General features: G+C 53.8%; 1 protein-coding gene and 1 long non-coding RNA gene across 3 annotated transcripts in view; one reads left to right on the top strand and one right to left on the bottom strand.

The window, feature by feature from the left end:
• Positions 1-112: 112 nt before the first annotated feature.
• LOC310832960 lies at positions 113-4,817 on the bottom strand. Its single transcript, XR_014558479.1, has 3 exons — positions 4,712-4,817; positions 3,237-3,350; positions 113-363 (listed from the first exon to the last, which is right to left on the bottom strand). It is a non-coding gene; the product is annotated as an uncharacterized lncRNA (long non-coding RNA).
• MYO1C (myosin IC) overlaps positions 441-17,516 on the top strand; it is a 38,309-nt gene continuing 21,233 nt past the window's right edge. The window contains exon 1 of one of the 2 annotated variants that reach the window (XM_083715044.1): positions 441-683. In XM_083715044.1, the coding sequence (XP_083571170.1) occupies positions 567-683 (117 nt within the window). In that variant the 5' untranslated portion in view covers positions 441-566. Of the gene's footprint in view, positions 684-4,845; positions 5,109-17,516 lie in introns of those variants that run through there. The other variant, XM_083715047.1, reaches the window with a different exon arrangement.

Below are 17,516 nucleotides of genomic sequence, written 5' to 3'. Positions count from 1 at the left end.
ATGTATTTGCCTACTGCCAGTGGTGGCCTTTTTTTATATACTATGTGTTTGCAGCTCTTTTTATGATGTTTCCGCTGTTTTTTATGAATAAAACGGCTTGCTGACTTCAGGAGCCTTTGGGTGAAAAGTTGTGCATATAATTTACCAAATTAGCACACAAACAAAGCTTTGCCCCTTAGGAAGAGGTCTGACAGAAAGAAAGACACACCTGGCGCCGGCTGGGCAAGGGGGACCAGGAGGGCTAATGTACCCAGGGAGGAAAAGAGCCCTTCCGCTGCAGCTTCTCAGGGCAGAACAGCCAAGGTCACAAAGGTGGTGCCAAAAATTGCAGATGTCCATCTAGGTCTCCAGAGTCCCCTGGGTCTGAGAGAAGAAACACTGGAGTTAAAAGCAATAAGCAAAGACATAAATTAAAGGCTCTTGGAACGACTGAAAGGACGTGGAAACAAGTGCTTGAACTGCATTGTTGCTTGAGCTCACACCTAGAGCTTGTACAAACACAGGCCTCCAGTTCTTCCGCTGCTGGGCCAAGGAGGCTGTTTATTGTGCTGCTGCTCCTTCAGAGAATGCCAGGACTGTTCGAGGTCCGCCGGCTGCAGAGGGATGGTGAAAACCAGAGACCGAACCCTGGGAGGATGGAGCTGCGGACCAAGCTTATCGCCACCGGAGAAATGATTTGCCAGGTTGGTCAGGATCGAGGGGCTAAGCCTGTAAGCATGACTCTTCTTGTGCTGCCTAAACCTGCTTTCCTTTTCTTGTTTTGGTAACTTGGCGCAGACAAACCTGAAGAGGGAGGCACGATTCAGGAAGGGTTCTACCAGTGCGAGGGAACTGCTGCATTTATGGAAAGGGGCAGTCTAGCATGGCTTGTGAAGAGAATGAGGACAATACCCAGTGACAACTTCAAGCTTTGAGAAAACTGGCCCTTGCAAGGCCAGAGGAAGGAGGAGACAACGGTGTCCATATTTCAGACCACTGGACTGATGCTATAGCAAGTTAAAAGCAAACACAGTGAAATCTGTCAAGCTGGTCAAGTATCAGGGGCGGGGGCATAAAGGAAAAGGCTCCAAGAGCTGTGTAAAATTAGCTGGGCTTCAGGCAGTCTCTATGTTGGTGAATGATTGGATCTGGAATACCATACGGGTGAAGAGGAGGCATTTGTTGGTTTGGGCTTTACACATCTCTCCCAATATCTGCTCTGTTGCTTTAAATTAAGGTTGCCTGCAGGTTTCTAACTCTTTGTACAGGTGACATAGGAAGGATTCCAAATTCAAGAGGTCACAAAGGTTGGAGTGGACGTTTCTGGCTTTATTGGGACCTCCAAAAGCTAACAGCCTGCATTGCCAAAGGATGTTGGCTCTTAGCTTTATACAGTCCAGATGAATGATTATTGCTCTGCCTGCAGTTGGTCTTCTCCAGTGTCTATTGTGGTGGACCATGGGCTGGGCTGTGGGGCACTAGTGGCTATACCCAATGTGGGAGCCACAGGGGAAAGTCTTCCTTGCCCTGTGCTCTCTGGCGACAAGATTTGGCTCTCAAGTTACCCTGGGACTCTTTCCCCACTCTCCAGGATGTTCCTAGTAACAAGGGCTAGGCCCTGTCATAACGGCAGGATTTCTCTCCCCCCCCCCCCTTTGGCTCTGCTGTGGTTGTTTATCTCTGCCCTCTCAGACAGCTCTTGTGCCCATGTGGTACCAGCCAATGCGCCAATGTGAAATGACAATGGTTGTGGGGAAGAGGACTCAGAGGGCGGGTAACATTCTGGGCTGCCACAGCCTGCTGATGGAGCTTGTGGTGACAGCAGCAGGGTTGGCTTGCCAGTACTGTACTGGGTTACATACGCTTCAGGTTACAGATGCTTCAGGTTACAGACTCCGCTAACCCAGAAATAGTACCTCGGGTTAAGTACTTTGCTTCAGGATGAGAACAGAAATCGTGCTCCGGTGGCACAGCAGCAGCAGGAGGCCCCATTAGCTAAAATGGTGCTTCAGGTTAAGAACAGTTTCAGGTTAAGAATGGACCTCTGGAACGAATTAACTACTTAACCCGAGGTACCACTGTAGTCCAATGGCAACAGTTCCACTCATGAAAAGGCTGGAGGCTGCTGCTGGAAGGACACTTGTGGCAACCTTGGAAGACTTAATCTGGGAGTAGCTGGGAGAATGCCATGTAGATCAGACTCCCCACCCCCACATGCTGGAGCCTGTGCATTCTTTTGAGCTCCTGGTTCCCTCTCCCTGCACCCACTCTCTCTTATGAATCTCTTGCGTTCTCCCCTAGCACCAGGCCATCTTCTATTCTGCCTTCCTCCTCACCCCCCGCCCTGACTGCCTTTATGGATTGGTTAAATATGAGATTAACTGGGGTAAATGTCTTCTACATGCTTACTTCCTCAGCCTCAGTGTTCCCCATCTATAAAATAGGCACGTTCCCTAGAATGCCTATCTCTCCTTTAGCTGATATGGTGCTGCACTGCTGTTTGTGTTATACATGTGATCTTGTGTGCGATGTGACTTGATGTGGTGGGGTTCAGAGTAATGGGGTCTACATGCACTCTTACTTCTTGCTTCATGTGGGACCTGGGTGACATATCTGTTTTGTGGGTTGGGGGGGCTGGAATTCTCTGCAAGGCTTTGATGCAGCACAGCTTTTTTGAGTCCATTGTTGTTGTTTAGTCGTTTAGTCGTGTCCGACTCTTCGTGACTCCTGGACCAGAGCACGCCAGGCACTCCTGTCTTCCACTGCCTCCCGCAGTTTGGTCAAACTCATGCTGGTAGCTTCAAGAACACTGCCCCACCATCTCGTCCTCTGTCACCCCCTTCTCCTTGTGCCCTTCATCTTTCCCAACATCAGGGTCTTTTCCAGGGAGTCTTCTCTTCTCATGAGGTAGCCAAAGTACTGGAGCCTCAGCTTCAGGATCTGTCCTTCCAGTGAGCACTCAGGGCTGATTTCATTAAGAATGGAGAGGTTTGTTCTTCTTGCAGTCCATGGGACTCTCTCTTGAGTATCCTCCAGCACCATAATTCAAAAGCATCCATTCTTTGGCGATCAGCCTTCTTTATGGTCCAGCTCTCACTTCCTACTGGGAAAACCATAGCTTTTACTATACGGACCTTTGTTGGCAAGGTGATGTCTCTACTTTAGGTCCTTCTAAAAATAACAGAAATGTGCAACTGTTGGTGACTTCGGGGGGGGGGGGGGAGAAATCCTTACCAGGTCAGCAACACAGAATTTACCTCTTAGCTGAAGTGCTGCAGATAGCTCTGACAGGAACCCACAAACAGTCTTCTACTATTCTGAATACGACACTCGAGATTCTTGGGGAATAAGAGCTGTGTAGTTTGAAGAGCCTGTCATTGTGAGCATAAATGCACTTTTAAATGTCCTGTCTCCAGATGCTTCAAAATAAGAAACTTGAAATGTTTTATTACTAAAATAACCCTCTACTGCTCTATTAGCTGCCAACAGCTCACTTGGGAGCATCTGAAAACAGGCAAGACTCAACCCTATCAGAAGCCTGTCAGCTACCCTTACATTGGAAGCTGTCTTATCCTAAGCTGTCTTATCCTTCCAGTGCAGTACTGTCCTCGCCCTCGCTATCCCCCATCATTGTTAGAAATTTGCCAGAGCTTCAGGCAAAGTGAGCAAATAGGTGTTACAAGGTGCTCCCTTACAGGCTAAAGCTGCATCTGCCCCAACACTGGGCACATTAACTGGCAGCAACTCTCCAGACAGGTGTCTCTTACAGTTCTGTTACCTGAGACCTTTCATTGGAGAAGTCAGAGCCTTAACCCACAACCTTTTACAAACAAACCGTGGACTTGCCAACTGCCAGAGCCTGACACGTTGTAAACTGGTCAGATTTGCAAGCAGGGCTAGGCTCAAATGAACCACAAGGCAAAGGCAAAGACTGCTGGTGGCGGGGAACTGCAAAAGGCAATTTTCACCCTTCCACTTTGCCCCTAAGTATAGTGTATGCAGTGGCGTAGCGTGGGTTGTCAGCACCCGGGGCAAGGAAAGTAATTTGCACCCCCTAACCCGTGGATTTTAGTAGGGGCAGAGAGCTGCAAGTGTGAGCGCGTGCCCCCCCAGATGTTGCGCCTAGTGCGGCCGGGCCCCCCTTCACCCCCCACGCTACGCCACTGAGTGTATGTGCTGTGCAACCCGCAGAATATGGCTAAATCCCACTGAAAGTCTCCTTGGGTCTTCTGCATGGCAGAGCCCTCATCTATTTTCTAGGTCGGCGTTTGCTCTCCTTGCAGTGGGCGCCTGGGAAGGGCTGCAGCGAATTGCAATGCTCTCCTGCTTTCTTCATGTGAGCAGAGCAGATCCCAAGCTCTCTTCCCCCTCCAAGAGTTGACAAATGTTAGAACTTGTATTTAAAAGTCACCGCCGGCATTAAAGGCCTGGCCTTTCCGCCGCTTGCCGTGCCCCAGAGAGGCCCTCCGGCAACAAGGACGAGGCTCTTCTGGAAAGAGCCGGCCGGCCCAAAGCAGGGCGAGGAGGCCTTCGCCCGGATCCCTCTCACTGCGCGGGGAGCCGCCTCGGACCCGCTCAGGCCTCGCTCAGCGCTGCCCACTCGGACGGGCAGCAGTGGGGGCGGCTCTGAGGGCGGGTGTCAGGCCCAAGCGCCGCCGAGAGGCCCTCCAGCTCCACCACGGATGGTCCCCCAGGGCCCCTCGAGCGCGACCGAGGCGAGGAAACGCCTCACCTAGCGGGGCGGCGGAGGAAGTTCCCTCAGGGACACCGAGGCGCCCCGTCCCGAGGTGGCTTCTCTCTCTCGCGCGCGCGCCTTTCCCGCGCAAACGGGCCCGCGGGGGCGGGGGAGCAGAGAGGGTCGCGCAGGCGCGGAGGGGCGTGGCCAGGCCGCTCTCCTGCCCTCCTGCCCCCGCCCCCCCCGGGAGGGCCCGAGCCAGGCCGGTTCGCCAGCCCCGCCGCGCAGGCGCACTCCGCCCTTGCCACGGCTCCGCCCGGCCCGTGACGGGAGCCCCAATTGCCGCCGCCGCCGCCGCCGATCCGATCGAGCGGCTGGAGCGACCGTCGCCGACGGGGCACGAGGAGGGCGCGGCGGAGCGGGAGGGCCAGGCGGCAGCAGCTTACTCAGCAAGGTAGGCCAGGAGGGAGCGGCGAGGCGGACCTCTGAGCATGGGCAGAGCGCCTCTCCCGCCGCCCGCTGGACTGGGTCTCCCACGGGGGCGAAGGCAGCCCGGCGGAGCTGCGGGACCTTCTCGCGCGCGGCGACCCCCGGAGGGGCTGAGGGGGCGGGGCTCCTCTTCGCCTCCCGCCCGCAGCCCCGCCTCCTCCGACCCTGAGGAGCTAGGTCTCCACGTGCAGAGGAGGAGTCCCGTGTCCGCGTGTCCCTTGTGAATGCGCCCCCCCCGGTGGGCTCCCCGCGGCGAGGGCTGGGCCGGTGTCCCGGGGGGCGGCGGGTCTCGCTTTCTCCCGAGGAGGCCCCGCTCTGGCGCTGACGACAACAACTTCGCTTCGGCGCCGGAGTTGGCTGCGCCGGAGCAGGAGGGAGGCGGCTGCCCCGGGGCGGGGCGGGTCTGCGAGGGCGCCGCCGCCGCCGCCCGAAAGCGGAAGGGCATCTGGGCTGCCCGCGGCGAAGCGTGGCTCTTGCTCCTCAGCCTAATCCGTCTGCTGCCAGCCAGCCGCTTCCTCGCCGAAGACGCGCGCCTTCCCCTGGGGAGAAGACGAGGCAGCAGAGGCTGCTCTCCCGGAGGGAAGGCGGGGAAACTGAGGCACAGGGGGATGGTGGCTCTGGAGAAGCAGGCCATGGCACGGCATACCCACTTGCTGCCACCCCCCACCCCCACCCCGGTCCTGTATGCCAGGCAGCAGCTACACGTGAATACGCCCCACTCAGAGCTCAGGTGTGAAGCCCACCTCCCTTCTGGGTGCAGCAGGGGCCTCTGGGTGTGTTAAAAGACAAGGCAAGGCAACCTGGCAGATTCAGCCTCAACTGGACTTTCTCCTGGGTAGCCACTCAGGCTGCCTTCTGGATCAGGCCCATGGCCCATCCGGTCCAGCACCTTCTCCCAACCAGATGCCTGTGGGAAACAGGCAAGCAGCACTCTGCTCCCATATGTAGCATATTATACTTCCATGTTTAACTTTCCACTGGGCAAGTCACTTTAATAATATTTCTTTTTTTAAAAAAAAAAATCTCATTATAAGTGATTCCAAAGTAACATACTTTTCAAAAGCCAAGCCATGGACCTCCTACTTTTGAAAACTTTGATATCTCTATGATAGTTTTTGTTATGTGAATGGAGCCATATATAGTACAAATATGTATAAGCAGTATATAACAGTGTATGGGAACATCAAATCCCAGATGCAGGCCAGGAGGATTCCTATACTGTGTTATGTTTGTGTGTTTCTTTGATTATCTTGGGACTCAACTCCAGGCGAGGTCCCATAATGGGCAGGTATATCCTGCTGACCAGGCTTGCAGTTGTGTTGTTGAGGGAGTGGAGATTCGTGTGTGTGTGTGTGTGTGTGTGTGTGTGTGTGGCTTTCCAAGTGCCTGGTGAGAGTTGGGGTCGCTGTTCAGTGCAGTGGGAGTGAGGGTGAGGGTCGGCCAGAAGGGATGAAACCTCCGGTGACCTTGGGAAGGAAAATGAGTTGGACTCTGCCACCTTTGTATGGGTGTCTTGCAACTTGTGTCTCTGTCAAGGTTGTTAGCAGCCCGAGCCCTTGGAGTGAATTTGGCATTAATTAAAAGTGACCTGAGGTCAGCAAATCCACAGCTGCAAGGGCAGGCGGGATGCTTACTTAGTGGGCGTCCTGGGAGAGGGGAAGGTATTCTTGCTCTGCTCAGGGTTTAGGCGTGTACATTTTCATATTCCGTTTTGCATTCCAGTGCTGGGTGATTGCAGGGAAACCCTGTGGCCTTAGGAGGAGTCACACAGACACACTCTCCCCCCTTCCCCAGGGTTTTGACCTGACTTACAGAAGTGGCTGCTGGGTCAGGGAAGCTGGACTCTGAGCGGAAAGTCAAGAACTGCCCCAAAGGGGATTTTTTTGTTCTCAGGGTGGGCTACCTAATCTTTCTGGGCTGAGCTGCTGGGCTCTTATTTCCTGTTGCTTATGAGTGTTATGGAAGCTCTTAGTCACAAGCAGCATTGCCAAGAGTGGCTTGATGCAAAGAGGAAAGGAAGCATAGCAGGTGACCTCTGCAGAGGCTGCTTGAAGGTCTCCTGGCTCCCAGTTGCAGCGCAGTGGAACGGAGGGTTGGGGGGTCTCAGCCAAGGAGGTGTGATAAGGGCATGGCAGTCTGTGTCTGCCTGACAAGCTCTTAGACATGGGTTCTCTCCACCTCACCCCTGCCCATTTGTGCCTTGGATAAGCGGATGAGATCTGCAGAGTCCCCCCCCCCCCAGAAATTGGGTGCCATGGAGGAGAGCAGTATTGGTTCCCGATTGCAGCTTTTGAATTCACTGCACTTGAAAAAACCCTTATCTTACATTTGTGAGTTGGGCTGGGAAAAAACCCCATATGTCAGGTTGCCAGAACATTTGCAGATAGGATGCTGGTGCCAGCTTGCAGGTCTGAAGAGCTGGTACCTAAACTACCATGGCTGGCTTCTCGGGATGCGATGGAGGGGAGCAGAGCAATGGAACTCTTTTCTCAGGCCTGTCCGGAAGTGCTGGGAGAAGTGGATTCTGCTTTCTGTGGTGCCTCTGAGGGAGGGAGGGGCACCTGGGTGCAGCGCTGCTGCTGCTGCTGCTGCTGCTGAGAGAGGAAGGCCTTGTCCACTTCCGTGGTGCTCATGGATGATCCCAGGAGGACTTTGGAGCTGTGACTCTTTGCTAGTGAGACACAGCGGGAGGGACTGTCTCAGCTGCAGCCTGTTCTGCTGTGGTTCCAGCAGGAAGCCTTTGCTGGATGTTCTGGGTGGGCTTCCTTCGCCACCAGTGGCTGATGCTGCTGGTGCGGTGCAGTCAGTTCTGAGCCATTCTTTGTGCAGGAAAAATGCATTTTGTTGGCCAGACTTGGTGTCCTCGAAATCATGCCTGCCCTGCACATTCTGAGCCTTTGTTTCCCTGGCCAGCTTGGTTTAATAACATAAGAGCAAGCTTACAATGCCTCTAACTCGCTTAGCTGCAGCCTGGCTAATTTCCTGGCTTCTGTCGTTTAAACAGGCAGCGCTGGCTGCCCATGGGGCCAGTTGAGCAGCTTCTGGGTGGAAGCCCTTATCCTGTTGACAGGTAAAGGGCTTCCATGGGGCCTCCCCGCATCCTGGAGCCAGCCCCTCCCCTTGCCTCCCTAGAGGGCCTGGCAGGAGTCCTGCCTGGTGGCTTTTCCAAGGGAGTGGATTATTGGTTTTAGATTGAACTGCCTTTTATATCCTGGGCTGTGTGCTTTGCTCCCACACCACCTGCTGCATCTCAGGTCCTTCTCGGCTTCTTGGTGGCATTTGGCTGGGCCTGGGCAGAGCTTTCCTCAAAAGCACAGGGCATCCTTTCTCCTCCCTCCTGCCCCCTCTCCCCGCCCAGAGCCTCCTGCCCCCCTGCCATTTTGAAGGTGGGGGGGGGGGATGACCACTTTTGGAGCCCTTTGAGTCAATTCTCTTTCCTCTCTTCACTTGTCTGAGTCTCACCCAATGAAGAACCACTGAGGGATCCCTGAGACAATGCAGAGTGAAGTGTTAGCACTTCATGCAAGAGGGAGGGTGCCGTTCTAATCCTGGAAAGAGGCTGGTGCGTATTCAGATGCAGTTCTGCAGGTCTCTCTGCCCTCCCAGCCTCCCTTCCTCCCCAGGTTAAACAGATGGAGCCTAACATTTATTTGCATCCTTGTCTAGTGCTTGTCACAACAGAGCCAAAATCTCCCACAAGGAGGGGCAGCCCGCTGGCTGGTTGTACACAAAGCTTGGTGAACACTCCCTTCCTTGAACTCAGGTGCTTTTTCATTCAGCCTGCTCTTCCTTCAATAAGTGTGTGCGTGAGCAGGCAGAGGCTTATCCTATTCTCACAACAATCCTGTGGAGTAGATTAGACTGAGAGGAGGCACCTGGTTCATGTTCACCTGGCTGCGCGGGGATTCAAATGCAGAGTGCTTCAGCCTTCAGGTCCATCTCTCTCTCTGTGCAGGATGTGCAAGGCAGAGTCCTCTCTCCTACTTTTCTTTCCCACTAATTCCCACCCCCCTCCCCGCAACTGAGCAAGTGGGATGTAAAATGGGAAATGCAATTCCTTGTAAGCAAATGGAAGGTGATGCATGTTGGGGCAAAAAAATAATAATCTAAATTTCACATCTACTCTTACGGCGTCTGAACTGGCAACGACTGACCAGCAATGAAACCTTGGGACATAGCAAATAGCTCTGTGAAGATGTTGACTCAGTGTGCTGCATCAGCCGTGAACAAGGCAAATGCCATGCCTGGGCCATTAGGAAAGAGATTGAAAATGAAACTCCCGCTTTCCCAGTACCATTATACAAAACATTTGGAATATGGTGTACAGTTCTGGTTGCCCTGCCTTAAAAAGGGTCTTTTCAAGCTGGAAAGGGTTCAGAAGAAGGTAGCCAAACACATTTGGTGGAGAATGGTGTTTATTATGGAGAACTTTTATTATGAACACAGCCCTGGAAATGAGGGACCCCCTCCCAAAGGAATCTGCCAACTTGTGGATAGTGCAACAAATGATCACCTGTGTTTGTTTTTTTGCCTTCTGTCACAAAGCAATCTGCTCCTGCGGTCAGGGAAGTGCTAGCCTCTCACTGGGGTCTCCAAAACTGAAGGCCAGGGGGATGTTTTGTTGTGAAATGCTGTGGGCTCAAGCTGCTGTGCAGGACTGCAGGTAATAACAATGAATAGTGATTTTAAAAGGAGAGGGGGGCACCAAAGTGAACAGGGTGTGTGTGGAGAGACTCCTCTATCAGGGCAGGTTACAACTTTGGGGGGCCTTTTTGGTTTAGGTAAGTGAGTGAGGCAGGACATGATAGGGAGTTTTGCATATTGGCAAAAGAGGGTTTTCTCCCCCGTGGCACAAGGACTTGTGGACATCCAGTGAATTGGGGAAGACAAAAGAAAGTCCTTCACAAGCCACATGTTTAACCTGTGGAACTCGCTCCTGCAGGAGGCAGGGGTAGCCACCAGTGTGGGCGGCTTTAAAAGAGGCTTGGACAGATGCATGGAGGAGGAGAAGGAGGCTATCGATGTCCACTAGCCAGGAGGGCTGTGTTCTTCCTCCACGGTCAGAGGCAGTGATGCTTCTGAATACCAGTTGCTGGAAATTGTGGGAAGGGAGAGGGTTTTGTGTTTGGATCTTGCTTGCGGGCTTCCCCCAATGGGCATCTGGTTGGCCCCCTATGAGAGCAGTTTGTTGGACTAGGTGGGCTGTTGGCCTGGCCCAGCAGACTCTCCTTCTGTTCTTCTCCTCTGGTGCCTTTGAGAAGCAAAACAGGACATTGTTTACTCCAGGCGATAAGCATGAATATGCTGCAAACTGAAGGTGCCTGAATGTGTCTTTTCCCTCACCATCGCCATCATTATGCTCAGGAAGGTTGCTGGGATCCCTGTGTGTGCTCTGTCAAGAGCAAACCCTCCAGCTGGCTTGAGTGGCTCCTTAGGAAGTCGCCTGTCCCTGGCTGGCCTTGCCCCCCTCTCCCCCCGCTTGTGGGATGAGAATGCGGCATGTCAGAGAGAGAAGGACCATCTGCCCTCCGGGGTGGGGCTTGGACCCACATCTGTGGGTTGTTTGCTGGGAGTGGCAGCTGAAGGGGGCATGGGAAATTCCTGGGTGGGGGGCTGAAGTCCTCTGGAACAAGAGCACTTGAGACACTTTTATATTTGGCAAGGGAGATTCTTCTGCTGAGAGAGAAAGAAGGTTCTTGAGGGGAAAGGCTGCTAAGAATAGAAATCATTTACGTACAGGACATAAAACATTCCAAATCCCAGCCTTTTCCAGGCCTGCAACTCAGCGCAGCCCTGGGAATTGGGTCCCACTTACTGCCTTGGAGTTTGAATTGTATTTTTTTTTAAAGATATTTATTGAAGTTTTCAGTATTAATACAATAAAAATCAAAAAGAAAGAAAAGGAAAAAGAAAAAGTAACAAAAATACAAAAATAAAAATAATTAAAAACACACAAAGTTTCCATTACTTATTTTCCGTTAACTTATTTCCCAGACCTCCTCATACCTCCCTTTTTTGTATTCCAATTCAGATTATTAGTTCAGCAAATCCTTATCAATAAATTGTAACCTGCTTCTAAAGCTTTTTTTCCATATTCTCTTAAAACATTACAGCTGGAAACCACTTAGTTTCTATCCGACATCATTCTAACATTCATTAATTTTGCAATATTTCTGTAAATAGTCTTTAAATTTCTTCCAGTCTTCTTCCGCCGACTCTTCTCCCTGGTCTCGGATTCTGCCAGTCATTTCTGCCAATCCCATATAGTCCATCACCTTCATCTGGAGTTTGAATTGTAGGGATTCAGGGCTTGGGACTTGTGAGGCTGGGGGGTTCCTGTGCTCTTCCTTGGACAAAGGAGGTTTCCAGCTTTCTCCACCCATGTGGGGATGGCAGGAAGAACCAGCAGCTGCGTCTTGTTCCAGGCACTCAGGGCTCTGGGAGCACGAAAGCCTCCCTCCTGACATTTTGTCCCTGGGTGCTTCCTGCTCTCCTCTCATTGCCAGCATTGTTGCAGAGGGCCCTGCGCTCTTTCTTTCTTCCCTCCCTTGCTCCTCTCCTCTGCTTCCCTCTCCCACACTTGGGTCCCGTGCAAGAGAGGAATTTCAGCAAGATTCTCCACACGCTGGCATTGCCACTCCTCCCCACTGTGGAAAGTAGGACTGAAGTCAGCTCTCTCCCCCTTTCCCACCCTCGCCAGATCTCGACACAAACTGCATTCCATTCATTCCATGGGCCTGACTTGTGCGGAGGGGGGGCTTGCCATGACAGGCTGGAAGCAGAGCTGCCATCTCAGTCTGCAGCCCAGGCAGGGCTCCCCCTGCCTTGCCCCATAACGCTTCCTGGAGAAGGCGCTGCAGGATTGCCCCACTCCCCAGCGCCTCTGTAAGGACAGCGGCAAAGGTGCAGGTGGCTGTTGCAATTGTGGGTCCAGCCTCTGGGATCAGAAGTGTCCATAGCTCCCTGAGCCTTTCATGTGTGTATATATTGTGGGTGTAAAGCAGATCTGTAGTGTCGGGGTGCAGTATTAGAAACTCAGGTAGATAAGCTTATCGCCAAATGGCACCTTGAATCTAAGTTACGGTCAGTGTGAGAAACTGGGATACGAAAGCTAGGAGCCAAATGGTTTCTGAGACCTGGGTTGTGGGTGTTAAAACAGAATGTCTAGTCACCACTGGGGGAGTCAGCAACACTGTTAATGCATGTTTAATTTGGTGTTGACGATATAAATATTGGTACCATACTTGAGTTTTCAAAACACTCTACTCCATTGTTAAACTCCTTAACGTATTGTCTATTCTTAACACCTGCTTCAAGGCTTCAAAGCACCTACATTTCAGGAATCCTGGAGTGTCATCCAGGTGCAAAAATGGCACCCAGACTTTTTGAGGTGCTCTCAAATGGAGAATTTTTAGACGCAAAATGCGCCTGGCACTCTGCTAATTTCAAACCCTGGTTACAGTCACCACAATGCACTGTCCAGTTGCCTTTTCCCCGAATGAAGTTTATTATAGCAACAAGACATCGCCACAGATTGGCAGGCTGGCTGGCATGCAGCAATGTCTTTTGATGCGTGAGCATGCAGGAACAGAAAACTGCTGCACGCCAGTCAGATGGTGGCAATGTCAGCCATGAAACCTGGCAACAAGGCATCTTCACTTGTTTGCAATTGGTCCTGCGCCAGGCACAAAATGCGCCTTGCGCCTGGGGGATTTTGAACACTGCCTGAGTGGTCCTCCGGATAACACTGGACTCTGTCAGAAACTCAGATGTATACGCTAGGCTCGAAATGGCTCCTTAAACCAGGGTTAAAGTCACCAAAACTAAATGCCTAGTTGCCATTTGGGCACCAGATGCCTTGAAAGTCATATTTTTCAATATGACTTTTTGATTCCTGAAATTCATTCTGATTGTGCAGGTAAAATATCACAGATAGAATCTTAACAGGTTGCATTGCTAGTGTGTGAAAACAGTCCAGACCCAAGGATCCCCAGGCAGGCACCTCCAGATGGAGAAGACGTCAGGTGTCATCCTGGCGCCCAGGCATCTTCACTTCAGTGCAAGTGGCCAGCAGCCAGGGGCAAAGTGCGCCCAGCGCCTGGCAAGTTTTGAATGCTGGTTGGATTACAGTTCCCATCATCTTTGGCCGTGATGTGAGTTGGAGTCCAGCAACATCTGACAGTCTGCCGATTCCCCATCCCTGATTTAGCAGGGGACGTGTGATGGTTGCCTGAGATAATTTTGGTTTCTGCATTTTGTGTAATGCGAGATGGTGGGGGGGGGGGACACACACAAGCAGAATCAGAAGGGGACCTGGTTTTATTTGGCCAGACAGGGCTGGCAGCAAGGCAGCCGAACAGCTCAGCTTGGTTCTTCATCTGGGACTTAAAGTCAAGCAGACTCACAATCTGAAAGGAATGATGATGGAAAGAGGCTGGCATGGTGGAGCAGATCTGCAGCCACACCCCAGCTGCTGAGGGCAGGAAGCTGCCCTGGTCAGACCTTTGGTCCCTCTGGCTGGCCGCCTGGTGGCTCTCCAGGACGCCACTGGGCCTGGACCTTTTGCACGGCAAGCAGACGCTTCCCGCCGAGCCACGTTGAGTAAGCCCCTGCAGGACTTGGTGGTGCTTGTTCTGAGGACGTTTCAGCATTTCAGAGTTGACAAGACGGCCGGGCGAACCTCGCCTGCCCTTGTCTGGGTGGGGCACCGCCTTGGCACTCTGGTCCCCAGAGACGTGTTTGTTCTGCTCCGTGTGCCTTGGCTGGGATCCTGCAATAAAGAATGAGTCACGAGTGTTTGGCCAGCAGCACCACTAAGTGGAGCCTTCCTCGGAAGAGGAATTTGGAGAGCTCTGGCGGCAGGCCTCGCTTCACGGGCAGGTGCTGAGCAGTCACAGGTTGCGGAGAGAGAGACAGAGAGAGGGGAACTCCTCCAAACTTCAGGGCGTGCAAAGGTGGCGTCTCCTCAGAGAAGCAAGAGCCAGGGGGGCCTGGGTGAGCCATCCATGTTTGCTTACCAGAAAAGGCAAAGGGGAGGAGGGGAGGATCTGGGCTGTTTCAAGCTGCGTTTTCCACACCCATCTGCTGGGAGAGGTTGGGGCCGTTCTCCTTGGCTCCCCTGACTGTTCCCTATGGGATGAACATTTCTGTAGCTTATTGTTTATTCACTTTATTACCTGCTCTTTAAAAGAGGATTAGACAAACAGCCTTAAAGGAGGATTAGAGGAATACAAGGGGGTAAAGGCTATTGGTGGCTGTGCTCTTCCTCCACAGAGGGAGGCAGCAGTGCTTCGCCTGAGTCCTGTGGGCTAGAAACCTTGGCAGGGGAGGGCTCTTGCTCTCAGGGCCTCTTTGTGGGCTTCCCATTGGGGCATCCAGCTGGATGGGCCGCCGCCCTGGTCCAGAAGGCTCTTGTGTTCTTCTGAGGTCCCAGGGTGGGCTACAAGAATTTAAAACACAAGATTAAAAACAGATTAAAACAAATTACAATCGCAAGAATAGGCCGGGTTCTAAAAATACGCATCTCGAGTGTTCAAGGCCAGGGTGCAGAGGTGCATCTTCCGCACACTGTGCAATGAAGGCGCCAGATATCTGCACCTCTGCGGGGAGGGAGCAAGGGAAGCGGGCCACCCAGCTCAGTATTACCTGCACTGACTGGTAGCCGTGGCGCCATCACTAGTGCTTCAGGCAGGACTCCCTCTCCCAGCCCTCCCTGGAGATGCCTCTGGGGGCAGAACCTGGTGCCTTCTGCATGCAGGACAGATGCCTTTTTCCAGCCCCCCCCCCCAACATCCAAGGGCAGTGGAGTTACCAAGAAGGCCCCCCCTCCCCTGATCTTACTCCTCCCCAAGAGGGTCAGGAGGGCTGGAGGTGGCCTCTCAGATATTAAAGGCCCAAGTCTTTCACCGCTTCAAACGCCATGCAAACCCCTTGAAGGGGGCCTGGAAATGACCTGGCGATCAGACAATTTGAAGGGTGGCTTATTTTGGCCCCCTGGTCCCACCCAACCCCCAATAGAGCCCCTTCTCCCCATGGCTGCTCTTGGGGAAGGAGGTCCTCGGGGGCCACAGGAAGGGGAGTAGGAGCGGCTGCTGCGTTTTGCCACCTCCCTGCCTCCTCCACAGGCTTTCCCGTTCCCTTAATTCCCAGGGGCCTTGTGTGGGAATCGGCAGCAAATCAATAATTGGCCCTGGTCTGTCAGTGGCATCTCCCAGCTGCCTCCCAGCTGCCTGCCTGCCTCTGCTCCTCCAGGAGCCCCCAATGGCTCCGGGGAGCCCCTTGGAGCAGCAGGATCTGGACCTCGTTGTCGTTCCTTGCAGCAAGTAGCCAGAGAAGCAGAGAAGCCCGAGCCTTCCTGGGGCGCCCCTCCCTGGGCGTGAGGCTGGGGGTGGCACGACCATGCCGCCCCCCTCTGTGTGGGGAGAGGCCTGTGTCTGGAGCTGAACAAACAAGCCGTTAAGCGCCTCCTGGGGCTGGGCGTCAGGCATCAACAGGGCAGGCGGCAGAGCTGGGACGTTGTGCCAACCTGCCAGGAGCCACGAGGGACGCCTGATCAGCGCTCTCTGTTCATTGTCAGGGCCCCCCCAGGACGGGTTGGGCAAGGGCTTTTTCCCTTCCAATTAATTAGTTCTCGCAGACTGGCTCTGAGCAGCAGCAGCAGCAGCTGGGACTGCTCTTTTGAACAGGGCTGCAGGTACTGAGTCTCTGTCAGGGAAAAGGGTAGCCTGTTGTTGGGGGGCAACTGATCCTCCTCCTCTGCCCCACTGGGCCCCCAGGAGGACTCCCCTGGCCCCAGTGCTCTGTGGGAGAGGCGTCCTCTTTCAACTTTTGCTGGGAGTGTGGTGTGTGTGTGTGTGGTGGAGAGGGAGGGTTGGCTCTGCCATCGGGGACCTTTGGCATGTGGAGCAGGTGTGGAAGAGGCCCAAGGGAAAGATGTCAGGAAGCATCCTGGCTTTGCAGGGGGTCAGAGCAAGGTGCTTAGCCCTAGACAAAAGCATTGCTGAGTGGGAGGAAAAGAGTGTGCAAAGCGAAGAGGCTGCTGAAAAGTGGCCAGTTCCTCCCTCCTGGACAGATCCTGCCTCTCTCTCTGTGTGTGTGTTTGTGTTGCAGCAGCGAAGCTGCTCTGCTGCTCTCCTCAGTTCCCCTCCCAAACTGCCAGGCACCCAGTGCAAATCTGCCCTTATACAGTCATTTCCTATTCTTAGAAGCTTTTCCCTGGGATTGTGCTGGGGGAGTCATCCAGAGGAAATCCTGTTTCCTCCGTTGAAAAATGGAGGGCTGCAAGCGGCACTTCTCTCACTTCCTATCTGGTGTCCCCGAGGGGACCCTGGATGGAGGGGGCAGGCCCTGCCCGTCCTCCCCACCTTACGTCCTTTGCAGCAGCCTCCACAGAGCAGCCAGGGAGCAGACTTGCTTTTTGACTTTGGGCAGAGGAGCAGAGCCTTCTCAAGCTTGGGGAGGCCCCATCTGCAGGGCCTTCTTGCCCCACTGCTGCAGCTCAGGACCAGGGCCTGGATCAGCCCAACGCATCAAGGGGGGCGCAGGAGGGGACCCCAGAGTCTTTCCGCTGCCCTGAGCCTCTTGAGGGAGGAGGCATTTCCAGCAGGGGAGGATTCCAGCAACCGCAGGCTCTGGACACTGAACTTTCCCAGTGAAAACATATTTTCTCCTTAAAAGGAAGATGACGGTCTGGCTGCTGGGAGGAGGAGAGGCTTTGGCTGAGCAGAATCCAGCTCTTTCTCCTCAGTGCCACATCTGGCAGGAGAGGGAGAAGCTCCGCAGGCGACTGGGCTGAGCCGGGGGTCTGCGTGGCTGCTGCGCTCCGGGTGCTGGGGGTGGCGAGGGGGATCAAGGCACAACAGCAAAGCAGGGTCCGGTGCAGGGGGCACCAATGTGACATCTTGTTCCGCATGGGCTCTGGACCCCACCACCCGCCTGTCCCCGGTCTTCCTCACTCTGAGGGCCTTTTGGCACCAGATGCTGTGCTCCTCTGTTGTATATGGAAGCAGGGCTAACTTTGATCCGGATGTGTATGCCTGCCCACAGGCCTCAGGGAACGGGGCAGCTGAGAGCCAGCAAACCCCTTCGACTGGCCTGTTTGGGGCGCTTCTCCTCCCAAAGCTCCCTGTGGAGAGACATTCTGCCTCCACTCGCTGCCTGTGCCTGGGAGGGAGGCCCAGGGTGACTGAGGGGCTCCTGCTCACCCTCCTGGGGGCTCCCGGGCTGCTTTTGTCTGTCCCACCCCACCTAAGGATGCCACCCCTCCCTTCCCTTGTGGCCTCCATTTCTCAAGCAGCTGTGGGGTTAGGATACAAAGGGCTTATCCTGGCAAAGCAGTGGGGGGGGGGACGACCAGTTGATCGATTGATCTCTC

Source organism: Podarcis gaigeae (genome assembly GCF_964106915.1).
Source record: "Podarcis gaigeae genome assembly, chromosome: 15".
Lineage (NCBI taxonomy): Eukaryota > Metazoa > Chordata > Lepidosauria > Squamata > Lacertidae > Podarcis > Podarcis gaigeae.
This window is presented reverse-complemented; position numbering and strand designations above follow the sequence as displayed.